General features: G+C 46.1%; 1 protein-coding gene and 1 long non-coding RNA gene across 4 annotated transcripts in view; one reads left to right on the top strand and one right to left on the bottom strand.

Annotated features, from left to right (window-relative positions):
- Nucleotides 1-1318, bottom strand: part of LOC136381299 (uncharacterized) — a 35205-nt gene extending 33887 nt beyond the window's left edge. For all 3 annotated transcript variants that reach the window (XR_010747051.1, XR_010747049.1, XR_010747048.1), the window contains exon 1: nucleotides 1245-1318. This is a non-coding gene — a long non-coding RNA (uncharacterized lncRNA). The remainder of the gene's footprint in view (nucleotides 1-1244) is intronic.
- Nucleotides 1293-26104, top strand: DUSP29 (dual specificity phosphatase 29). The gene is made up of 3 exons (XM_066349852.1): nucleotides 1293-1486; nucleotides 16538-16758; nucleotides 25228-26104. Exons 1-3 carry the CDS (start codon nucleotides 1293-1295, stop codon nucleotides 25467-25469), a joined length of 657 nt encoding a protein of 218 aa, XP_066205949.1. The 3' UTR covers nucleotides 25470-26104.
- The last annotated feature ends 217 nt before the right edge of the window (nucleotides 26105-26321 follow it).

Raw genomic sequence — 26321 nt, 5'->3', positions numbered from 1 at the left:
GTGGGAGCCTCTTCCAGTTGTGTTCTGAGTTCTTTTGACAGACTTGGTGGTCTTTGAAGCTACCAACACTTTTTACACTCTTCAAGCCCCTGGCCTGCCCCTCCTCAAGCTGAATTCCCTACCCCCAACCCTGCTCTCTCAGCAGAAAATTATCTTTTCTCAGAAGATTAAACCATGTGTTAAATATTCTCAATTTAGTTTTCCTTGTCTGTAAAATGAAGTTAATAAGAGCACCTACCTTATAGGGTTATTAAGAAGATTGAGTTAATTGTAAAGCACTTGAAACAGTGCCTGCCACAAAATAAGGGCTAGATAAGTATTAGTTAATAAATAGCCTCCCCTTCCTGTCACCTACTCGTGTCTTTCCGTCACTCCACCCTGCTCTCCTTCCCCCCAGTCTCCGTGCACCAGTATGACTTCCCTTCCCAGGCTGAGTGCGGACGCACCCGTCACTCAGCTCAGGGAACAAATGCTGCCCAATTCCACAGTAAACTCATTTCCTTGGGGACAATGGGAACTCTCCCCCTGCATTAGACTTGCAGAGCCTGACAAGCACTCCAAATGCCTGTTGCAATCTGTACCCACAGCCTCCTAGCTAGCAACATCTCTTCTGACCCCCTGGCTAGTTAACGCGCCTGCTAGCATCCTAGCGCGAGAGAGCTGCAAACATTGACTTCAATCATCCTAACAAGATGATGAACACTCCCAAGCTCCCTTCCACCCATCCCGAGTCTCCTGAAACCCCGAGAATGTGCATGGCTGCCCCGACTAAACAGGCTCTGGATTGACCGGTGTGCCCTTCCCATGGGCACAGGCTCCCTGTTGATGTTGAGTACCACAGCTTGGAATGTCAGGGGCCTTCTGGGCCTTCCTATTTGAGTTCAAAATGGTCCATGCCAGCAGATTCCAGTCAGATAAAGGAAAAAGTAAGCTCCAAAGAAGAGGTAAAATCCAAAAGAAAGGAGACAGGGGGCTGGCTGCCTGCAGGGAGTTCTGTCATGGGTCTGCTGCAAATCTCCTTCGCCTGATCAAAGGGCCCCCAGCACTCTTGCTCAGAGAGACTGGAATGTTCGGGACATGTCCTTCAGCTCCCATCATGGCCTCCTTGTTTGCCTCTGTGGCCTGGGCAGGAAGCAGAACCATGCAGGCCTGGGGATGTCTGCCAAGTCTTGAGATCATCTTATTCCCACCTCTTTTCATGAAGCCCATTCCCTACCTCTGTCCCCTGCTAACCTGATCCTCACCTTCTCCCATGACCAGCTGCAGGAAGGAGAAAATCCATTGGCTCCAAAATGACATCCAGAGAAGCGAAGACAAGTCTCAAAAATGCCTACTCATCTGCCACGAGCCTGCTGCCAAAGGCAGAAGAGGAGGCAGAGGACTACTGTACCCCGGGAGCCTTCGAGCTGGAGCGTCTCTTCTGGAAGGGCAGTCCCCAGTACACCCACGTCAATGAGGTCTGGCCCAAGCTCTACATTGGCGATGAGTAAGTGCCCAGGCCAAGCCCAGGAGAAGGCAGCCAGCCCCTCCCCTAGATCTTACCTCTTGCCACCCCCTGGCCATCAGATTTTGCTGTTCAGGTTAGTTGTTCTGTGAGAACTCTATTAGTTAGGGCTGGCTTTATCTTCATATTACAGAAAACTCAGGAAAGGGGCTTAAGTAAGGTAGAGGTTGATTTTGCCGTCACATGAAAGAAGTACAGAGGAAGGCAAGCTGGGACTGGCATGGGTTTCCAGAGTCATCAGGGACTTAGGCTCCTGTGCTTCTCCTTCACCCTCCCGAGGGTGTGGCTTTCTTCTCTGAGGTTGCTGCACGGGCTGAGACTGCTCACAGAGCTTTAGCCATCACCTCTAAGATCCAGACTGTGGGAAGGTAGATGGAAAGTAAGAGCAAAAGGGCATCTTTCCAAACGGAAGTCCTACCCTACACTTCCCCTCCTCCTAGCTGCAAGGGAGGCTGGAAAACATAGTCTTTTATTTTAGCTGGGTATAATATCTGCAAAAATGAAGTCAGTTCTTGGGCTGGTGGCACAGGAGCACATCAACCTGTATGTGTGGAGAAGTAAAAGGTGGGTCTAGGAGTCTGTCTCAGGATCTCCCCTTCTCTCAATAATAAAAAATTTTCAGGTTGCTGTCTCCTTCTCAGATTTTTAAAAAATAAATGGAATTGTTATCTTAATTTCTCTTTCTGACAGTTGGTTATAGGTGTATAGAAACACAACAGATTTTTGTATCTTGCAACATTTTTTAATTTTAATTTTTAATTTATTATGTTAACATGATTCCTTCTCTAGATTTTTATAGCCACCATTCCCCACTCCTCAAAAAATTAGGCAGCTCCTAATATAAATAATATTAGTAATAATAATGCTTATGATTTATTCAATACTTTGTGCCAGGCACTGTGCTAAGCGTCTTGCACACACGATCTAATTTTATTTTTATTAAAGCCCTATAAAAGAGGTCATTTACTTATTCCCATTTTATTTCATTTAAAAAAAATTTTATAAGTGAGAGAAGGGGAGATCCTGAGACAGACTCCCGCATGCACCCCAACCGGGATCCACCTGGCAACTCCATCTAGGGCCAATGCTCTAGTACTGAACTATTTTTAGCACCTGAGGCTGATGTCCTGGAACCAACCAAGCCATCCTCAGTGCCCGGGGCCATGCTTGAACCAATCAAGCCACTGACTGTGGGAGGGGAAGAGGGAAAGAAGGAGGAAAGAAAGGGAAGAGAAGCAGATGGTCACTTCTCCTGTATGCCTTGACTAGGAATTGAACCTGGGACATCCATATACTGGGGCCAACACTGTACCCACTGAGCCACTGACCAGGGCCCTTATTCCCATTTTAAAGATAAGGAAACTGAGGCTCAGAGCAGTTAACTGTCCTAAGGTGCACAGCCCAGAAGGTGGCAGAAAACTGAAATTCAAATGTACTTTTGTTCATCCTAGAAGTTTTTTTATTTTATATTTTTTCTGAATTTGGAAATGGGGAGGCAGTCAGACAGACTCCCGCACCTGCCCTACCAGGATCCACCCGGCATGCCCACCAGGGGGCGATGCTCTGCCCATCTGGGGCATCGCTCTGCCGCAATCAGAGCCATTCTACCGCCTGAGGCAGAGGCCACAGAGCCATCCTCAGCACCCGGGCCAACTTTGCTCCAATGGAGCCCTAGCTATAGGAGGGGAAGAGAGAGACAGAGAGGAAGGAGAGGGGGAGGGGTGGAGAAGCAGATGGGTGCTTCTCTTGTGTGCCCTGGCTGGGAATCGAACCCGGGACTCCCGCATGCCAGGCCGACGTTCTACCACTGAGCCAACCGGCCAGGGCCCATCCCAGAAGTTTTCATCTTAAATCCTCCCTCCATCCCTCAGGATTCTAGCTCACGTTCCATCTCTCCAAGGAGCAGATGGTACGGGGCCTCTGCACATGTGATTTTAACACACATATTATGCTGCTTAAAACTTAGATAACTGTCTAGTCATGGGAAACCCAGGACAGCTTCCTTGTCTGTTCTTTTTTTCCTTAATATTTTTAAATTGAAAAAGTTACAAAAATTACATGCCTTTTTGTACTAAATTAAATTAAACAGAGGGCTATAAAAACACACTGCATAATTTCCCTTTGTCCTCTCTTAATTCTACCACAGAGTAACCAGTATTACATTTACTTGCATACTTCTACTACTTTATGCATATTATTGCAAACATAAGGAAACATATACATACATATAAAGGGTTTTTGTTTCTCTTAAACAATATTTAGGATAAAAATCATATTATACACATATATACACACTCTTCTTCATTTTTAATACTCCATAGTATAGCTGTACTATGATTTATCAATCATTTCCCAGTTGTGACTGTTCGGGGAACATAGGTGAGAGGTATACAGGGACTCTCCATACTTTTTGTTACAATATGGCTTTATTGAGATATAATTCACATTCCATAAAGCACCCATTTAAAGTGGTTTTATTACCTTCACAGAGTTGTGCAACCATCACCACTATCCAATATCAAAGCATTTTCATCACCTCAAAGGGAAACCCTGAACCCATTAGGTAATTTCTCCCCATCCCTACCTCCCCCCAGCCTTAGGCAACCACCAATCTACTTTCTGTCTCTAAGTACTTTTCTATTCTGGACAGTTCATAAATGGAATCATAAAATTTGGTCTTTGTGACCAGCTTTTTTCACTTAACCTAATGTTTTCAAGATTCATACAAGTTGTAGCATGTATCAGTATTTTATTCCTTTTTTATTGCCAAATAATCTCTGCACTATTTTTGCTTCTTTTCTATAAGGTTAAAGTGATTAAAAATAAAACAGGTACACATATACTTTGACCCCAAATATCACTTTAAGAAATATAATTTACAAAAAAATATAATATACAGAAATAAGAATCCCAATACATGAGGATATATGTACAATGTTTTACAGTTTGAAGTAACAAAAAAGAGGGGGTACCTGAATCTCTTATCTTTTAATAACAAAATAGTAAAGAAATGTAATAAATATATGGTTTGCCTATTATAAAAGATATGCTCATTTTATAAATATGTCTTAGTTTTCTTATTTCTAATAGGTTAACAAGAGAACTTTCTTCCTAGCATTGTGTGGACTGAGATAATATATGTAGAATATCAGTGTAGTGCTTAATACATAGTAAGTACTCAGTGCCAATGAAGTATAATAATAAAATAGTGATTCATGTAAGGAAGAAAACTTTTAAATTTCCCCAAATAATCATCAAAGATAATTACTCCAAACCTATTCTTATTAATATTTTAATATATTTCCTAGGTTTCTGTATATTATTTTTTATTTCAAAATTTGCTTTCATGTAGTTGTAACCATACTAAACATTCATTTTGTCTTTTCTCACATAGCATCATTCATAAATTTTCCCTTATTACATACTTCTCATGTATTTAATTATAATATTATGATATACAATAGTATATCAAGTGCAAAGATAATTTATTTAACTACCTTCCTATTGTTGGACATATTGGTTATTTCCATGTTCTCACTTTTATCAACAATGCTGCAATGAATATCTTTATACATAAATTTTTTTTCATGTTTAGGGTTATTTCCTCAGATCTGATCCGAATAGTGGTATAACTGAGGGGAGGGAGTTTAAGATTTTAACTTAAACTGTCTCTGTGTTTTTATCTATGCTGTTCCCTTTGCCTAAAATGTCCTTCCCTTCACCTCATCTCTGTGTCCAGATCCTACGCATTCTTCAAAATCTACTTAAGTTACTTCTACCATGGAGCTAGTTTTCCCTAATCCCTAGTGAGAAGTTTCTTATCTCTGTATATTATATAGTATGTCTACCTTTCCTATAGCTTATAAATTGTATTGGATTCTCACCATGTGCTATGCCCCATGTGAGGCATCGTTTAAACTCTGTAACAACCTTAGGAAGGAGATACCATTTATTGCTCCCATTTTACAAATGGACAAACCAAGGTTCAGAGAGTTCATCCATTCAGTTGGTTAGTCAGTCAGTATTTACTGGCACCTTACTGTGAGCTGTGGGGGATGCAAAGGTGACATGAGGCTCAGAGAAATTAAGTGACCAGCCCAAGGTCATACTATCAATAAGTGATAGATTTTATACTCTAACCCAAATCAAGAAAATGTGGTCAGTCAGATAAAGAAGCTGATTTCCAGGTGAGGAGATGTGTAGAAATGCAACAGGAAACAGAAGGAGAAGCAGGTAGTGGGGTGGAAGAAGTGTGGGTTGCACCTTGGCTCTACCAATTATCAATTTTGTGATCTTGAACAAGTTCTTTTACCTGGATTCTCCGTATATGGCAACAGTAACGGGGCTCGCCTCATAGAGTAAAGATGACATGAATTAAAACAAATCCAGTGCTAGAGTTGTAGCTGGCACACTGCTGTGAGTAAGTGCTCACTAAGCGCCTATATCATAGATCCGAGTAAGCATCACAGAAGAGGTAAATTCCAGGCTTGACTTTGAAAGATGGGTAGGATTTCAACAGAAGTCTAGGCAGAGGGAGCAGAATGAGAAAAGCCATAGAGGTGAGAAGAAATGGGGTGACTGAGCTGGAATAAAGGGGATGGGTGCGGTAGAAAGGGCACTTTCCAAAGATCCGGGATTAAGCCAATTCTACCACTGTGTGGTCAGCTTAGCCAGCCATGCCACAGGGACAGGGACCCCAGCGTCTCAGCGGCCTACCAGAACAATGGTTTATTTCTCACTCACATGACATGTCCATGGAGGGCCAGTTCTGTACTGTACTGCAGGTCTCTCTACTCCAGACTGAGGTCCACATTTCCTTGGCCAAAGCAAGTGCATGCGAAAGCCTCACATCAGTAGGGCAGAAAAATGTAACTTACCCCATGGAGGGACGGTGGATATTCTAAATGATAACATACCATGGACCCCAGCCACAGTCTGCTGCAGGTGAGTGGCTTTAGGCAGGTCCTTTGACCTTTCTGGGCCTCTGTCCTCATCTCTAAAAATGGTTAATAAGAAAAGTCAAAGAAATTTGGAATGTGAAAGCATTTTATAAATCACACAGTAAGAGACAGATGAAAATATGATTGTTAATGTTACTCAGAAGGAAACCGGGGAAGGCAGGTCACAGCAGCTCGTGGAAGGCTGAATGCCAGCCCCGGTGCTTTATTCAGAAAGTCAAGTTGAGAGTGTCTGAGCAGGACAGACGTGTTCTAGTTGATAGAGTGCCAGACATTAGGGTCTGATGCAATAAGAGATGCTTGCTTCCTTCCACCAAAAAAATGTCACTGCCCTTTCAATTTGCCCAGCTTTGCCTAATCAAGCCCCCAGACACACACATGCATACACACGCACAGGCCAGTCAACTCCACAGTCAGTGTGTGTGACCCGTGTGCACAGTAGGGGGAAGAGGTGAGAGTCAGCATGACTTGCTGCTTGTCCCCATCTCTGCTCAGGGCTCCTCCAAGGTACCCACTGAACAAGGTTAATGAGACTCACAGATGCTTAGTGAGGGAGCAGCCAACCCATTGCCAATGCAACCACATGGAGGGTGTCACCCTGCTGAGAGCAGGCATGGCGGCCTGTCCCTCGGCCTTTTTACCGGTGTTGCCCAAACCAGTGAGAAGCTCAGAGCTGGCTCCTCGTGCATAAAGCCTCAGTTTTAATTTGATATTTGCGCTTAGGTTGAGTTCTTCCTTTCCCTAAAAGCACCCAAGATTTTTGAAAGCTAGTAACCAAGGCTCTGGAAGTTAGGGTGGTCAGGACCCAGGAGTAAGGATGGATGTCCTTGGGCAGCCAGAACCACCAGCTGCTCCTAGACCAGGGATGCCTGGAACCCTCTGGAGACCAGACTTACCCACAACACAGCTCACTCCTTCCCCGTCCTCTCTCTTCAAGGCTCTTTTATGGAGAGGGGCAGAGTGGCTGAGCGTCTGCTCTGGAGCCACACTATCTGGGTCAAATACTAGTTTCCTTGTGGCCTTGAGCAAGCCACTCAAACTTTCTGAGCTTCAATTTCTTTACCTATAAGATGTGAATTCAGTGAGTTAATACATATGATGATTAGTCCAAGGCCTGGCACACTCAGTAACTACGTTAAATCAGATTGGTTCTAGTAACTTGACTCACGGTGTGAGAGGAAAGTAAAGAACGGTTACTATGCTTTGCCACTACAGGTCTCTCTGGGCTAAGAAAACACCCCTGGTTAAATGTTTCCCAGGAGATGCTATCATGAGCCCAACGGCAGGTTGGAAGGAAGGTCCTTCCTAATGGGCCTTCTCCAGCTCATATACCAGCTTCCTGCATAGACACTGTCCTGGCCTTCCAGGGACCCAGGTGACCTATGGCCTAAGGAGGCATCGCCACATCAAAGCCCTGTGGGCTGCAGAATTGCTAAAGCATTTTCTCAATCCCAGCTTATTCTAACGATTCACCAAGTGGGACTCCTGGTGACTCTATGTCCCCATTGCTTACCAGCCCAGAGGAGGGCAGAGGTGGCTCCACCATCCCAACCCAGTAAAAAGAGGCCACAGATAGGAAGGGGAAGTGACTCGTGTTCAGTGTGCTGGGTTAGCAGAGGGGGTCGGGCCAGGCCAACTCGGCACCTCTAGGATGTTCTCATGGGGAAGTCTATCTCACTCAAGACACCGCTACCCTCTCCCCACACAGTTCCTATATCTTGGTAGGGAGTCTGAATCTGCCACCACAAGAACTGTAGTGTCAGCATGGTGTACAGCAAAAGCCAGCAAGCAGGGTTTAGGACCCAGAGTTCAAACATCTTACTATTCTGGGACTCAGTTTCTTTATTGTAAAATAAAAGCTTGATTTAAAAGGTACTTTCCAGCTCTAAGATAAAATTCTTTAAGAAATGTCCTATTAAATAAATTAGACTTTATTAGACTCAAGCACATACTTGTTTTATTATTTTTAAGTCATTTAAATTAGATTCAAATTAGGTTAACCAAGTGTTGCCCCCCAGAGATTCAGGGGCTGGCATCAATGATGAGGTAAGAATAATTCATCACCTCTTATCAATCAGCAGTCCCTAAATGGGTGCTTCCAAAGTGCTTGAGTATGCTTGAAAGCACTCAATTTCTGTAATTTAAATATTCTCACTTTAATCTCATTGACATCTTTCATTTGCTTAGCAAAATCTTTTTTCTTTTTCTTTTTCCCTCCATAGTCAGCGGGAGGGGAAATATCCTGGCTGTCAAAGTGATTGCAAATTCCAGGGCAGGGCTGCCTCCCACGGCAGAGCTCAGCAGAAATAGGATAATTGAGAAATCTCTCTTCCCTCCCACCAGCACCAGGGCGCTGTTAGGTTGTTCTGTGGCTTGAATGGTGGGGATCCTATGCAGCTCCCCATTTGTATTAAAAATACAACTGCTGCCAAGGTTTACCTTTTAGGGTCATCAACAGCTAGCTGCCCCTCCTCACCCCCATAAAGCCCGACTCCTCTCGTGCCTGTGGCTGGCCCCACCCAGCCTGAGCTCACTTTCTAGTGTCTCTCTTGCCCTTTCTGTTTTCTGCTCCCAACCAGAACTGCCTCAAAACACAGAGGCATCGCCAAGGCTGGCCTGTCCCCAAGGGGGTCGGAAAGCGAGGTGAAGGCGAGTCAGTCAGCTGAGACAGTCCTCAGTTTGAGAGACGGCCTCTCACTGGGACACCAGGACAGCTGTATCCTCTCCCTCCACCCTCCACCCCCAAAAAGAACTAATCCAGCCTCAAAACATCATGTAGAGCAAACACTCGACCTGCTTCCAGGGCGGGCCACGGCGAGTTTAGGATGCAGCAAAAACATATTAACCTGCTAAATGTTACCTAAAGACCTAGAAAACCTGAACTCTAAACATCCAAATATCAAAGGTGACTTAGGTGTAACTGGTAACTGGACACCAGCCACAGGCAGGTAAAGGGGGGAGATGCAGCAGGCCCTGGCCTGGCTGGGCTTCTCCCACTGGTGGCAGCTTTTCAGGGAAGGCCTCAAAAGCTGCCTTCCATTCCCCTTCCCGCTTAGCACATCCCTAGTCCAATCGTGAACACAGCAGCATTTCTCTGAACCAGACGTCCTGTGTGTTCTCTGTCCGCTCCAGCCTCCATCCTTGGAGGACCAGAGTCTAGGGAGTGAGCAGATGCTGAAAGGATTTCTAACAAGAATTAACAAGGCCAACGCCACCTTTGCAATAGTCTCTCCTGAGAATTAAGAAAATAACATCAATAAAAATCATAGTTATATAAATATTTAAATTATCATGTGACTATGTGACTGACATCTTTGTCACCAAAAATTTACAAAACACAGACAAAAAAAAAGAAATTAAAATTCCCATTACCTATAATCTCATTACCCAGGGATAACTGCTGATCACAATTTGGTGTAATTTTTTACTGCTTTTTTCCTCTTGAATTTATCTTTTAACCTGTCAAAAAAAACCCTTGAGCCCTGGCCGGTTGGCTCAGTGGTAGAGCGTCGGCCTGGCGTGCAGAGGTCCTGGGTTTGATTCCCGGCCAGGGCACACAGGAGAGGCACCCATTTGCTTCTCCACCCCCCCCCCCCCCTTCCTCTCTGTCTCTCTCTTCCCCTCCCGCAGCCAGGGCTCCATTGGAGCAAAGATGGCCCGGGCGCTGGGGATGGCTCCTTGGCCTCTGCCCCAGGCGCTAGAGTGGCTCTGGTCGCGGCAGAGCGACTCAGCGGAGGGGCAGAGCATCGCCCCCTGGTGGGCAGAGCGTCGCCCCCTGGTGGGCGTGCCGGGTGGATCCCGGTCGGGCGCATGCAGGAGTCTGTCTGTCTCTCCCGGTTTCCAGCTTCAGAAAAATAAAAAGAAAAAAAAAAAGAAGAAGAAAAAAACCCTTAAATATGACATCATTAGACTTTACAAGAATCTTATAAGGAAAGTACTGCCAGTGTAATTGGTTCTATTCAACAAAAAAGAAAACTGGGGGTCCCAGAGCTTCAGTTGTTTTAGCTCATGCGGTGGTTTAAACTTATGATAACAACACCTGTCAGGCCTCTATTTTCTGAGGGGCCTCGAAACCAAACAGCTTCATCCTCAGCAAATAATAAGAACCAAGAAACTAGAAAACCAGTGAGTTTCACTTCATATCAGGTGAATTAACTGAGAACAAAAGCTAGAAATATATCTGGTGTTTCAAAAGCCACCTGCAAGGAACAGGTCTGGTCAAAGAGGAGAATGTCACCATCAGGGTCATGTCCATGAAATGATGTGAGACCACAACAGTGTTGCACTTATCAGACAGAATAAGTAAGGTGCCAGATTGCAGGATACAGGCCATAAGCCAACAGGAGTCCATAATTAGGTGCAAGAAATCAGCGGGTCCTCACAGACACAAGGGTGTGGAGAACCGCCTGATTATTAGTGGGCATTCTTCAATGCCCATGGCAGGATCCTGGCACTCTGGGACAGCTGGTTTCTCACTGCCTGTGGCTGGTGGAGGGCTGCCCAGATATGCACGGGCATGTCCCTGCTCCCCTCTGTGTGAGCGCATACCCCTGGGACAGTGGGCTTTCGGGGATGCTGACGGATGTAGGCTGGGACTCAGGAGAGCACCACGGGGCCTGAAAGAGTGGAATGACAGGAGGGCTTCCCCAGGAGACTGCTCCCAGCAGCCTCTTCTCAGTTACTTCCTAAAGTGGGGGAGGGGAGGTTCGAAGCAGCAAGCTTCTGGAAGGAAGTCCAGAGGGGCTGGAAGGAAGCTGGGCCAGGCTACAGGAGGAAGGAAGGGAAGGGAAGGTCTGGCTGAGGAAACGGGGTGGTGCAGGAAGGAAGCCACCTCCTTGGCCCTTCAATCTGGAGTAGAATCCAGAGCTAGGTGAGGTTCACCGGGAGCGGAAGAACTGGGTCAAAAACAGGAACATGACAACATCTTCAAAAGTGCACTGCATGAGCCCAATAAATGTGTGAGCAAATGTCCAACGTCATTGCTAAAACAAATTATGAAAATGAGATACCATTTTGTTGGTGGTATTCTGTTTTTGTTTTTGCCTATGAGATTAGCAAACAGCAAAGAATAAAACTCGAAATGATTTGAGCAATCTTTCTGGAGGATAATTTAGTAAGAGTTTCAAATGTGTTAAACATGCTCATACCCACTGACCCACTATGATCAATGCAGAATGTGGAAAACATCCTGTCAAAAAACAACTTTAAAAAATCTCCTAAGGACATAATCAGAGATGTGCCCAAAGAAACACAGCAAAGTTGTTTGTTTTATAGTGTTTCTTATAATACTTGCCAAACCTCTTCCAGGAGAGAGAGAGAGAGAGAGAGAGAGAGAGGTAAGGATAGAGACAGAGATAGAGAGAAGACAAATGGCCACAATAGGGGCTTGGTGAGGTAAAACTGAGACTTACCTACAGAATGGAACGGCAAACATCTCTTGAAGGGCATAGGTTGGCTGGGGCAGATGTTTATAATATCACCATCCCAAAGTTTTTGAAACTGCATATACAGTATTGTACTCCCAGATAAATCTCTATATAAAACATACAAATCTATACATACAAAAACAACTGGAAGATATTATATCAAAAAGCAAATGATCTTTCTCTGGGGGTTAGAAATACAGGTGATTGTGTGAGTGCATGAGGGGATGTTTTCCACATTCTGCATTGATTATGTATTATTTTTATAATTAGATTACATATGCTTTTTTAATGGACAGATTGCTTACATCTAGGATTTTTTTCTTAAACAACCAGAAACTAAAGCTCTTGCATCATTGAGATTCTAGAAGTAAATTACTAGATCTGTTTTTTCTTCTGAGTTTTTCTCCTTCGGAAGAGGCACCTTTCTTAGTCTTTTTTACACATCACATATCTGAGCAGGTAGACTTAAAACCAACCAAACAAACAAACAAAAAACAAGAAGCAATACAATGCCAGACAGCACTCTCTATCACCGCTACCACCACTCCCAATACTTGCTGAGCTAGATATCCTGGCCAGCTGGGGATCTGCCTCCATCACAGCCCCATCTCCTGAGTCATCCTGTTGATGTGTAGACCCCCCCTCTGCCGTGGGTTCTCTTTGGAGCCCTCAACTGGACTCTGAATACACTGAGCTCAGGGGAATCCCTGGAGCAGCGTGTGAGGACCCGCCTCCCCTCCCCAGGCCAGGCAGCCGCAGGGCCCTGCAGCGAGCTGCAAATCCCCACCAGGTCTAATCCTGCCCTCGAGCCCTTTCCCTCCATTGGACACCAGGCAAAACTGGCTCTGTGGGGTGAACATAAAGGTGTCCTGCAGGGAGTCTTGCAGCATATCCCCTCCCCCGATCCTTGACCCCCAAAGCAGCCAAGTGCAAACAGTTATTTATTCCAACTGCCATTTGATTATATTGAACCCCAGCTGCTGAACCCAGAGAGAACAGTCTTTATGGTGGATAGAAACTTCCTGTCAAGGATAGTTAATTTTAATTTTTCCACTGAGCTCAACCTCAAAGTGAGGTTGATTGCTATTCAGCAAGACCGACTCCATTAGTGGAGCCTTTAATTGAGCACAGATCTATATCCCCAAAATATTATGTTTGTTGTATACATACTTTGGGACAAGAAGAAAAATGAAAAGCAGACCTTTCTAAGGAAAAATTGAAAGCAAAATGTGTTCCATAATCAGGATGGCAGCACCAAAGGCCAGCTGGGGGGCTGGGTTGAACCCCCACCTCCCTATGCCTCGGTTCTAATGGGCTGTTGGCAAGTGTTCCCGAAAGCTCCATGCCTGTGTTTCGCTCCTTCCGGAACACTGGACTCCATTGTAGTTCCTCTCACAGCAAACACAAAGCTCTAGGAAACCAACAATTGATAAGGGGTCTCAGCGAGGGGCCACGGCATGTGTTCCTGTGGCAGGGCTCCTCTCGGCAAGGGTGCTGACCCATGTTGGCATCCCTTATGGCCACTTCCGTCCATGTCTTTTTACCAGTGGCCTTGAGATAAGCCCTCAGCTGGGGCACAGTGCCACTTCTGGCCTCTTACTGCTATGGCTCCAGATGCTTGTCACCTCTTCCCTGAGCTGTATCAGTGGTCTTTGTGCTATTGAGAGAGATGATCTTTTAAAGCCCAGATGGGATCACCTTTCCCCAAACATCAAAAGCTCTCCTTGACTCCCAAATACAGATCCTGGCACCCAAGCACTTCCATGATTAAATTCCACACTCCCTCTCGAAAAGTCCTCTCACATCCTATGCTCTGGCCAAACCAGTCCCCTCCTCCCTGCCTCCATTCCCAACCTATCAGCAAGTCCAAGCCACCTCCCTCTCTTGGCTGTACAACTGTGACAGCCTCCAACAGAGCTCCCACTTCTATTTTTGCCCCTCTCCAAACCATCTCCCTCCACACATCAGCCAGACTGAACTTTTTTTTTTTTTTTTTTTAATTTTTCTGAAGCTGGAAACAGGGAGAGACAGTCAGACAGACTCCCGCATGCGCCTGACCGGGATCCACCCGGCACGCCCACCAGGGGGCAACGCTCTGCCCACCGGGGGGGGGGGGGGGGCGGCGTCGCTCTGTTGCGACCAGAGCCACTCCAGCACCTGGAGCAGAGGCCAAGAAGCCATCCCCAGCGCCCAGGCCATCTTTGCTCCAATGGAGCCTCGGCTGCGGGAGGGGAAGAGAGAGACAGAGAGGAAGGAGAGGGGGAGGGGTGGAGAAGCAGATGGGCGCTTCTCCTGTGTGCCCTGGCCGGGAATGGAACCCGGGACTTCTGCACGCCAGGCCGACGCTCTACCACTGAGCCAACCGGCCAGGGCCCAGACTGAACTTTAAAAAAATAAACAATGCTCACCCTTTCCTTAAAATCCTGTGTGGCACACTTAGAATAAAATCCAAACTCTTTCTCCTCTGGCGTCCAGGGCCTCCCATGACCCTTCCCCTGCCTACCTGTCCAAATTCCTCCTGCACCACACCTCTCGCTGCTATAGCCACACTATTTCCCTTCTGTTCTTAGCACTTGCTGTTCCCTCTACCTGGATGAAATACTTTTCCTCCAACTCTTTCCCGGCCTAGCTTTTTCTCATTCCTCAGTCTTTGCTTAAAGGGCACCTCCTAGCAGTGGCCATCCCTGACCACCTTATCTAGAGCAGGACCATGGTTGTTCTACATAGCTCTTACTGATATCTGAAATTACCTTGTTTATTTATTTGTTGTTAATTTGCTATCCCCGTTGGAATCTAAGCTTCCTAAAGGACCTTGACTAATGTGTTTATTGCTGCAACATCAGGACCCAGGATAATGCCTGGTGTACAATAGAATCTAAACCATTATTTAGGGATAAATGGTTATATACAGGAAATAATGAAAATTTCCTGAAAGGCCTTCATTATCTCCAGCCTCCATTTTTTATGTTGCGCTACCTCCTTGGCTTGGCATGCCCTGACTTCCTCTTCCCCTCCATTGCCAAGGACTGACCTTGTAGTAAGGCAAGCCCCAAAACCCTTTTCCTATAAAGTCTCCCCTGACATCTCTAGGCAGAAATAACCCCTGCTTCCTCTGCCCCATGTTCCAAGGCCACCTACTTCAACGTGAATTGACTTTGTTCTTGGACATTCTTGCCTAGAAAGCTAAAGCTATAAACCAGAAAATAACTCCACTGTTGGCTTCAGGAATGCCCCTAATTCAATTGAAACAACAGACTGCTCAAATAGCTCTCCTTCTCACAACAGTGCTTTGCCCAACTAGTGATTCACTCACTAGAGCAAGGGTTTTGCCTTATGATCACCAATCCTGTGACTCTCAATACCAAGAATTTTGCCCAATCTCATTTTGTATTTAAAGTTTTTCCTTTCCTGTGACTGCCTTGGCACAAAGTGTCTTTACATGTATAGCTTTCTTGTTTTTGATTAGTTTGGGAATAAATTCTCAAGATTCAGTTTAGCGATGCAGTGGCGTAGTATCTTGATGGCTTGCAGTCAGTCAACCTGCCCTTCTCACTGGCTGCTTTTTGTACAACAAACCCCCAGGGAAAGGGGACCTTCACAACTAGGTGTCCCTCCTCACTATTTGCTGGTGTGTGCTTTGTACTTCAGTAGGACAGTCTCCCCCGGATCCCAGCTCGCACCATGTTCACTGCCCTGAAATTCATTGTTCTTTTTATGTTTTTATCTTGATGTACCCACCAAACTACAGAAACAATCCCCTTCCCCTTTGTTGCCATTCAAAGAACAGTCTTTCTCCTTACTGAAACACATACCCATCTGGCTCCTCTTCAAACTCTTACCATGTCTAGCCATTATCATGCCAATCAACATGTCACTGCTTTCTAATAATTTTATGTAAATTAGTTTTATTCCCTTTTTTTTTTAAGCTACTCAGATTTAAGCTTCTCAGATTTTCAGCTATTTTAAGGGCCAAAACTATGGGTTATATATTTTTATAACCTGATTGTTTCTATCAGAAGTGCTGGGCCAACTTGAAACTAAATGAATGCATTCTTGATCATCAAAAAAAAAAAAAAAAAAAGAATTTTGCCCAATCCCAATAAAACCTAGTACTAAAAGGCTTGTCTTAAACTATTCATTCAATATTCATTCAAACCTCAACCTCCAAACCCTATAAACAGAGGGAGGGTTCAGAGGATAGGCCACTTAAAGTCTTCTGAGGCCCTGTGAAGGGGGTCCTTTGCCCTACTTTCAGCTGTGCCTGACAAACGGCTTATTTTGGATGCCTTTTGGGGCAGGAGGATTTGGCTGGTGATAGCCCTTTCCTGCAGCCACCATAGTGTCCAGCACCAAGCAAACTCTTTCGTATTTGGTGAATGAAGAAAGAATTACCGTACAAATGAATAGCTCCCTACCACACCCTCCAACCCCTTTCCCTTCTTGAAGCACCCTAGCCAAAAACAAGAAAGGACACCCGTGCCCAAGGGTCAATAAGGGCAGGGCTTTGGACCTTCATTCCGCTAACTAGACCTTATTTTGGAAGCCGAATCGACTGCAGAAACCAGTGGACGGCCTCCTAGTTCCCCTCCCCCAGTTCCAGGCTAAGGCGCCACCCAGCCGACCAGCCTGCCTCCCTCCTTTGCGCCCAGGGCTACGGCGCTGGATCGCTATGGGCTGCAGAAGGCGGGCTTCACGCATGTGCTGAACGCTGCCCACGGCCGCTGGAATGTGGACACGGGACCCGACTATTACCGCGACATGGCCATCCAGTACCACGGAGTGGAGGCCGACGACGTGCCCACCTTTGACCTCAGCATCTTCTTCTACTCCGCGGCCGCTTTCATTGACGCTGCGCTCCACTCGGAAGACAGTAAGAGACCTGCAGCCCACTAGTGGCCCCACCCCCGCCAGAGGCCCCGCCCCTCCCCGGGAGAGGGTTCTATGCACTCTGAGAGTCTGCTCCCTTCGCAAAGCAGAGCCGGCCCTGTGAGGGTTACATGTGGGTGAGCTGGAAAGGTCTGTGCCCCTGGAAGCTGTAAGCCCCACTTCAGCGTGCTGCTGGCGGGGCTTTGGTTGAATTGGCATCGGGAGGGTTCAGAGGAGAGGCCTTTGGCCTGAATCTCTCTTTCTTAAGGCACATCAGTGATACTTCCAGAAGTGGGGTGGTCTGGGACCCCTCAAAGCTGGGATGCTCAGGGGACACTAACTGTGCCTATGCCCAGACCCGACTAGTAGTCAAGGGTATTGATGCCAGAAAATTCTCAGGGAGCTGACTTGAGTGGAAATCTGTGGAAAGACTTCAAATTCTACTGCCAACCAAGCAAGCCCACAGCTTCCTTACCCCCTCCACCTCCCATAACACTCAGTCTAGTTAGGCTTCCTGTAGAAAGCTGACAACCAGCCTTTTTAAGTGGCAAACTGTATTTGAGATTGAGCTTTGCACCTGTAATGTCCAAGTTTCCCAAGGTTGATCAGCTGTCTTTTAAATCATAGTGCTAGTCCTTGCACTCAAAATGCAGTTTTAGCTGCCCTAATCCAGGGAAAGGTGACAAGGCTATTTTACTCTTAATTTTTCCATTGATTTGAGGGGTAGGGGAGAAAGAGCGAGAAAGCGAGATAAGCATCAACTCATTGTTCCACTTAGTTGTGCCATTTAGTTGTGCACTCATTGATTGCCTCTCAAATGTGCCCCTAGCTAGGGATCAAACCCCAACCTTGGCATGCCTAGGCGACACTATCCACTTAGCAACCCGGCCAGGGCTGCTACAATGCTGTTTTGGGGAGAAGGACACAATTTAGGAATCCGTCAGGTACGACAATATACAGTTATTGCTGCAGGGTGTATTTCAGTGGCATTCCATAGAGACCAGAAGGACTTCAAGTCCCTAATCTGTGCTCTGACATCAGCTCCATGTGTCATAACCCTTTATGGGACCATCACATAATCCAGGGTATCCAGTTACAGTAGTCTTCCCTTATTTGTAGTTTCACTTTACATAGTTTCAGTTACCTGCAATCATCCACTGGTCTGAAAATATTAAATGGAAAATTCCAGAAATAAGCAACTCATAAGTTTTAAATTGCATGCCATTCTGAGTAGTGTAATGAAATCTTGCAATGACCTGATCCATCTTGTCAGGGACGTGAATCATCCCTTTGTTCAGTGTATCCACACTGTATATGCTTCCTGCCATTAGTCACTTAGTAGCCAGCTCAGTTATCAGATCGACTGTCTCCATATCGCTGTACTTGAGTTCAAGTAACCCTTATTTTACTTAATGGCCCCAAAGTGCAACAGTAGAGATGCTGGCAAATCAGATATGCCAAACAGAATCTGAAAGTGAAAAGATGAAAGTTCTTGAGTTAATAGGGATAGAAAAAAAAAATTGTATGCTAAGGTTGCTAAGATCTTACTGTGAAGGAATCTTCCATCTGTGAAACTGTGAAGAAGAAAGAAGAAATTTGTGCTAGTTTTGCTGTCACACCTTAAACTGCAAAAAAGTTAAGGCCATAGATAAGTGCTTAATTAAGATGGAAAAAGCATTAAATTTGTGGATGGAAGACAGAACAGAAAATGTGTTCTGATGGGTGGCAACCTGTGGCACCAGAAAGCACTGAGCCTGTATGAAGATTTGAGTAAGGGGTCCCCTGAAATAAGTGACACCAAACCACTTACTGCAAGTGAGGGATGGTTAGAGATTCAGGTATTCCAAAAATATAAAAATTACTGGAGAGGCTGCATCTGCCAATAAAGCAGCTGCTGCCACATTTCCAGCAGAGTTGAAATTGTTTACATTCAGCACTATCTGTGGTTTTAGGGAGCCATTGGGGGTCTTGGGACATATCCTCCCCGGGTAAGGAGGGACTGCTACACTGAACGCCTTTCTTACCAGAAGAGGTGGAGATGACAAGGTTCACTGCCTGACCAACTGGCCTGCTTCAGTAGCCTGCAACCTGTGGCTAGGTCTAGGCCATATCTGCCGGACAGAACCAGACCTTGATGGCCATCCCAAGGTGGCCCTGGCCCCACAGACAGCTGTAGGCACCAACAATTTGTTGTTATTTTGTTTCACAAAGCAATGTCGTGATAAAAAGAAACTCATGGAGCTGGAGTGCTTGTATTCAGGGATGCCTCATTTCAAAGTTGTTCTTTTATGAGTCCATTTATGGGCCATCTTTTGTGTTTCCACGCACATTCTGAGTTTCCAGGCAGGATCAAAAAGCAACTAGACTCTGACTCATCACCACGAGGTAAAATTCGCCTCAGAGCATTTGAAGTTAACTGAAAACATATTTGACATGAAAAAACAAAGAACTACAGTACAAGTCCCCAATCCTTCTGTTTCACTTGCCCTTACTATATCCTTGGCCTTCCCCTTAATGGAAGGGGTCTGGCAGGCTTTGGAGGGAGACAGGGCTGGGTTCAAATTCACGCTGCACAACTCCCTAACTGTGATTTCTCGGAGGCTTGGTTTCTCCATCTGGTGTTAAAAATATTTACCTTGAAAGGTTATAATGAGGCTCAGCAGTAACGGACATAAAGCACTCGGCATAGAACCTGGTGCGCAGCAGGCTCTCAGATGTGTTTGATAAAGAGAGGTCATGCACCGTGAAACGCATAACCACACCAGCACATGTACATCATCATAATAAAGTTTCCAGTCCCAAAAGAAAAAAAGACATTCCAACTTTGAACTAGTAATGATATACTCACATGACAGCTTGTTTTTGGTTCCCAGCATGTAATTTTAGAGTCTGCCCTCACTGCCGAACCAGGAAAGAATGGGGCTCTCGAGTCCTGTTTAGGCCTGGGCAGATCACAGAGATTCACTGTGGAGATGTCAAGCTGGTGCGGATAGTGATTGGTAAACCAAGTGGTCGGAAGCACCTAACAAAGAGAGGGTCAAGAGGAACGCGTCCGGGCCCTGACCGGTTGGCTCAGCGGTAAAGCGTCGGCCTGGCGTGCGGGGGGACCAGGGTTCGATTCCTGGCCAGGGCACATAGGAAAAGCGCCCATCTGCTTCCCCACCCCCCTCCTTCCTCTCTGTCTCTCTCTTCCCCTCCCGCAGCCAAGGCTCCATTGGAGCAAAGATGGCCCATGCGCTGGGGATGGCTCCTTGGCCTCTGCCCCAGGCGCTAGAGTGGCTCTGGTTGTGGCAGAGCGACAGCAGAGCGACGCCCCGGAGGGGCAGAGCATCGCCCCCTGGTGGGCAGAGCGTAGCCCCTGGTGGGCGTGCCGGGTGGATCCCGGTCGGGTGCATGCGGGAGTCTGTCTGTCTCTCCCTGTTTCCAGCTTCAGAAAAATACAAAAAAAAAAAAAAGAGGAACGCGTCCATACGCAGGTCAGAGAATACGCAAGGAGTGGGGTCCGGATCATTTGGTTGGGAATGGGCATCAAGACATGACCGCATTGCCGGTGGGAGGCCGCACTCCTTCCTCAGTGCCCTGTGTCCTTGCATATCTAAAGAATTCCTTGAGTTGAGGCCTCGAAGGCCAACCCTTCTGGACCAGGCAGAGAGCGTGAATGAATGAAGCTGCAGCTAGGGGACACTGTGGCTAAGCGGAGAGCCTCATATCCCCTCCAAAGGGGGCAGCTGCCACTCAGTCCTCACCAACATTTGTTTTGTGAGAATCAGTGCAAATGGGGTAGATATGACTTTTCAAGAAATATCTCCAATCTTGGAGTTTAGTGTAAAATCATTCATTTTTTAAGCATTGGCAACAAATAGAAAATTTCTTAAAATGCTGTGGAGACCAAATCAAAGAAATCCAATGGCTGTTCGTTTGCAACCTGTGTTCTGAGTGGTCAAGTAACTGAAGAAAATGCCGCTTAGCGCAGCAACAGGCGCAGTCACAGATGCCAAACCATGGGGATGCCACATGTGCTGGCGGCCTGGCTGTGTCTAGTCAAGCATTGGAAACCTAGCATTTTAGAGGCAGGCCCACTCGTATGTTTCTTATTATACTCTTGATGTAAGAGGTGCTGATGGACAGTCTGGACAAAAGGCAAGGCATCTCTTTTCCTTTCTCTCATCTTTCCTCTTCTTTCTTGGCCAGTTTCTGCCAAGTCCACTGTTGCCCACCGCTGCCCTCGCAGCTCCTCTTGTTCACTCCTGTTGGAGAGTGTTGCTTATGGTGCTGTGGAGCTGCACCTGTGGCCTGGGAGCAGCCCAGGGGCCACTCTTACCCTGCCCTACCCTGCTCTGCCCTTCCTGAAAGAAATCCCCAGGCAACCTCAGTCACTCTTGAAAAATCTTGGAGATAATTTAGTCTACTGTCCTGTCCTGAGACTGGAGAAGCAGAGGCCCAGAGAAGCCACGTGATGTGACCAGGGTCACAGAGGTCTTCAGAAGCCAGTGGGAATTCCTTCTGTCACTTAGCCTCATGGAAGAATCTTTTGCCCTTATTTTGAGCATCTGATGACTGTGATGTGTAAGAAGTCCCCAAATATTATGGAAAGTGAGACATTCCAGCTGGTTATAGGACCTGAAATGACTGAACTTGTCATTCTTCGTCAGAAAAACAAGTACTGACAAAATCCTGCGTGGGAACGCCGCTCGGATTGCCTAACTGCTCCTGGCGCGGCATCCTCGGCGTCGAGTTAGTGTGGTTTTAATTTAATGAACTCTTCTAAGAAACCCAGGAACAGAAACCATAAGGCTCTAAAGATCAGATCTTAGTATCACCACTCTCCTTTTGTTCTTTCTTCTTAAACGAAAAGTCCACAAGCCGCTTTTGAAGCCATCTTAAAATCTATTATGGATAACGCAGGTACGAATAAACGAAGTCTGCTTTTGAGTGGGAGATTGATTCTGTGGTGCTTCCAAGCTTTAACCAAATCCCATGTTCAGGGTGTTTAAGGGTCTTCTGCCTCACTGCAGCACAGACGGGCCTGCCCCTGGGCAGTTCAAAATACACCACGTGCCCATTTTCTGTGGACTTCCAGAATGGTTTGGGAAGAAGTATGAACTCTGACTTTGCATCCTGTTGAGAAAGGCATGTTCCAAGGTCATGAGACAGAAACAGGCAAAGGGATCCCTCAAACCAAGGAGGGAGGTTGTTTAGAAGCACGCACCTGGGAGATGATAGTGATGGTGAAGGTGGGGGGGGGGGGGGCTTGGGGGTCTTAGCCTGTATGTCTGAGTTAAGTGACAGAGCCTACCTTCTGGTCACAAGTGAAAGTATGCAATGGGAAGCAGTAGAGATTTGAAATTGGGGTTTTCTTCATAAGATTGTGGGAATTCAACTTTTCATAAAGGCCTAAGGGGAAATATTTCATTGAAATTACCACTTTTTCAAACATAGATTGTGACCTATAGTGAGTCATCAAAACAATGTAGAGGGTGCAACCAGCATTTCTTTTTAAAACATTGACTAGATTAAAAAAGAATGGAAAATATCAGCAGGTATTGCTCGTAATAAAAGTATGTGTCATTTTGTGAAACTTGGCTGACACACACACACTTGTGATATACCACATTGCATTTAAGAGCTTTGACTGGCGCGGGGGCCTAGGCTTGAATCTCAGTTCTGCCACTTCCTAGCTGTGCAGCTTGGACAAGTCACTTCTCTGCACTGCAACTACCTCCTCTGAAAAATGGGGACCATCATTTTATCCATCTCATCAGGTTGTTGTGAGGACTGACTACAATAAAAAACACGTAACAACATACTTGGAAGATATGAGGTAAGGTGAGGTGAGGTGAGGCTATATATGCGTTAGCTGTGAACTTTATTATAGCATTTCCAGGAGTCACACAAAAAAGATTGAAAGCCACTGATCTAGAAAATGCCACCACTGACAGTGCTGCCTTTGTCCTGGGCCCTCGTGGGCTGATGTCTAACTCCCAGAGCAGAGGGAACAAGTGCCCTGAGAGTCTGGGGACAGGCCCTTTACCCCAGGAAGCCCTACTAAGCTCACATGGCCGATGGAATTCGTGCTGCTGCCATAAAAACAAACTTCCATTCCAGGACCTCCTGCTGGAGCTGAGCACCACCCACCCCACCCCCTCTTCTTTCCCCCTCTTTTTCTCCAACCCTCTCCTTCTCCCTTCCCCCTCCTTCCACTTAACAGATTTCAGGTTCCCAAAAAGACTTAATGAACTACAGCTTTCATCTGTTTCAAGCATTTAGTCATGACAGAAGGATTTACCCTTTTTGCCAGTAGAGGAAGAAACGCTTTAGTTATCAGCAGAGCTGGCAAGGGGCCAGGCAGCCCCTGGAACAGTCTGTGGGGATTAGAATGCCAGAGGTAGCACAGTCATGTGGGGGCCAGCCGCCCCCAAACCCAACCCAGCAATAAGGACGCGGCCCGGCTTCTTGCCCTCCTTTCTGGGCAATCGGCACAAGGTAAAGGCGATGAAGCCAGTCTTGTAGCTCAGCAGCATGAAGGGAGGCTTGGAGGGCCGCCTGGGTAGCTTGTGGAGATTCGTGAAAGTGAATTGTGATAAAATGAATAACTCTTCGTGGAACACCTCTCTGTGCCAGCATGGTGTGGGGAGAGGCCTCCTGTGAGTCCGGTCGGCTGGAGTGCAGGCCTCTCCAGCCAGGGTAGGTGGGGAGAGAGAATCCTGGTGCCTACTGGATTTCTCACGCTGCTGTGCGTGCTGACCATTGCTCCAGAAACCTGGGGATGCCGATGAGTGTCTTCTTGGTCACCCTTGCAGGCCTCAGGCCCGAGACTCAGGAACAGGGACAGCACTGGGTCACAAAGTTCAAGCTGCCCAGCCAGCTCAATCCCAGCAGAGCGGTTGCTCAACCAGGAAAGGGTGGCCACTGGGTGGCAGTGGTGGTTACAGCCAGAGAGCCTAATCTCATTTTCTCTGTCTCAAGAGCATAATGGCCAGTGTCCGCACACAGTAAGGGCTCAATGTATGTTGCTTTGAACTATTTTTAGTGCTTTTTGAGTGACCTCTGGTCATTTCACCTCTCTAAGCATGTTTTCTTCTCTGTAAAGCAGGGATGATGACAACGAAACCTCGAAGGTTATATTAAGGATGAAATGAGATAATGCACATTGATGCTATGTGAGCTCTAGAGCGCCACCAAATGGTGGATGAGGAAACAGCTTCACATCAAGGCTTCTCGGCTGGGCCCAGCTACTGCTGTGGTGGTGGCCAAAGGGAGCTTTTATTTTTGTGAAGCTTCTTTTAGAACTCTAGTTCTCAATCTTTTTATTCTCAGAACGCTTTCACACTCTTAAATATTATTGAAGACCTCAAAGAGCTTTTGTTTATATAGGTTATCTCTATCAATATTACCCTATTAGAAAGAAAAATTGAAAATTTTAATTATTTAAAAATAATGAAATACACCATTGCATATTAACATTTTATGAAACAGTATATGTTCCAAAGATAGTTAGGGAGAAGAGTGGCATTAATTCACATTTTTGCAAATCTCTTCAATGTTAGGCTTGTTAGAATCCAGTTGGAATCTCATTAGCTTCGGCATTCAGTCTGTTATGATACGCTGTTTTGGTTGATGTAGGTGAAGAAAACCCAGCCTTACTTAGATAAGTACATAGTTGGAGAAGGGAGAGATACTTTAATAGGCTTTTCAGATAACTGTGGATGTTCTTCTTTACACCCAAACTTGACAAATGATAGTTGTGCTGTGGAATCCGAAGCCATGTCAATGAACTTCATACTCAGCTACATGAAAAGCCATTGATCTGTCTTGCACTTTGAATGAAGTTTTACCCATGCATGGTTCTACAACATCCTGTACTGGTCATTTGGAAAGTATTGGTTTACAAAGTTATGTAGAGCTTTCAAATGTTGACCCTTTTCACTGTGTATTATCACAAAACACATTTGTTAATTTCATCGCTGATCTTAACATAAAAATCTTCAAAGTATTGGGAAACTGTCAACTTCGTGGTGATAAAGTTTTCTGAACATCTAATCTTTCCTCAGAAGCTTGCATTTTATCACTGGCAATAAATACCACCAGTTTTCCTTGACATGACAGGCTGACTTTGTTCATTTTTGAGAATACCCAAGTTTGAATTACCATCGTTCCTCTGCCATTCATTTTTTTAAGTAAAAATGGTGATTCACGGAACAGTGGCTAATTCAGCTTGCAACTCAATCTCCCCTGTGCTTTTCCTTGAGATAAGCATCGCTCTTTGGTATGCAGCCCAAGTGCATTGTGTGTACATCCCATTTCATCACGAATATTAAGAAGTGTAACCAAGGGTTGAAATTTGATAAATTAATTTTTACTGCTTCATGAAGGATACTCTTAAGGGAGACTGGCTCGTCACCCCCTGAGAGTGCGTGGGGGTGCAGAATGTAATGATTACTACTTGCTGCTGCTTCTCCTCACTCCATTGCAGATAAGATCCTGGTACACTGCGCCATGGGCCGCAGCCGGTCAGCGACCCTAGTCCTGGCCTATCTGATGATCCACAGGAACATGACCCTGGTGGATGCCATTCAGCAAGTGGCCAAGAACCGCTGTGTCCTACCCAACCGGGGCTTTCTGAAGCAGCTCCGGGAACTGGACAAGCAGCTGGTGCAGCAGAGGCAACAGGCCCAGCACAGCAACGATGGTGAGGCCAGTGAGAAGGAGCTGTAGGAATCCACGCGGGACAGCAGACACACTTGGGAATGGAGAAAGAAGGCTGAAATATCTCTGACCTATGACTTCATCTGTCATGGAGAAGGGACAGTGAAACCAAAGCTTGACTTCTTCCAAATCACCTTAAACTTCCCAGGTGTGTGGTGAACAGTGAAGATTCGAGGCTGCCTCCTGGAGGAGTCCACTTGGCTTCACTGCAAGTGGGGCGGAGGGCTTTCCAGAACTGGTTACAGACAAACACAGTTCTGTATAAAGGTGACTACATATATTTGTAGGATGGGGGCAGAAAAGGATTTCCTACACACACATTGTGTGTGATTAAATGTTTAGCTCTGTTTGAAAGTCACATTCTTAAAAAAGCATATATTTTCTAACCACAGAAAAGTGCCTGGGAGTGCTGTGCGTCAGGAGCGTGCACAGCTTCCTGGTGAGTCCCCTTTCCGAGGCACCCGCATGTCCTTACTGGCCCTGCTTTCTTTTCCATGGGCTGCCCAGACTCAGGCCCCCATAGACGCTGCTTCCTGGGAGCTGCAGAGAGCACCCCCTGGATGTGATGGGGAGGCCTAGGCCTCTGCATGGAGGCTCTGCTTTGGGCTCCCCCCCCCCCCCAGGGAGCCAGGGCTCTTCACATTTTTAACCAGAACTCCCACTACTCAGAAAAATTCAATAAATTGTGGTAAATTTGCACAAGAGTTTGACTTCATAATTTTGGAAAAGAGGGAAGAGACGCTTTTTAGGGAACAAGAACTCAGGGAAGCTCTTTTCATTTCGCTTGTTTTCAGCCGCACCAGAAAGCATTTGCGAATGTGTTTGCTCCGGGACAGGAGAACAGGGTGTCCAGGTGAGCTC

The sequence above is a fragment of the Saccopteryx leptura genome, chromosome 9, assembly GCF_036850995.1.
Source record: "Saccopteryx leptura isolate mSacLep1 chromosome 9, mSacLep1_pri_phased_curated, whole genome shotgun sequence".
Lineage (NCBI taxonomy): Eukaryota > Metazoa > Chordata > Mammalia > Chiroptera > Emballonuridae > Saccopteryx > Saccopteryx leptura.
The sequence above is the reverse complement of the archived record's forward strand: the minus strand, read 5'-3'. Positions and strand labels throughout refer to the sequence as shown.

What these genes read in the sequence shown, in the direction of transcription:
- DUSP29 (XM_066349852.1), top strand. Translation starts at nt 1,293, where the DNA reads ATGACATCCAGAGAAGCGAAGACAAGTCTCAAAAATGCCTACTCATCT. An exon ending in AAGCTCTACATTGGCGATGA is followed by an intron (nt 1,487 to 16,537) that starts GTAAGTGCCCAG and finishes CTTTGCGCCCAG; the next exon opens with GGCTACGGCGCTGGATCGCT. An exon ending in TGCGCTCCACTCGGAAGACA is followed by an intron (nt 16,759 to 25,227) that starts GTAAGAGACCTG and finishes ACTCCATTGCAG; the next exon opens with ATAAGATCCTGGTACACTGC.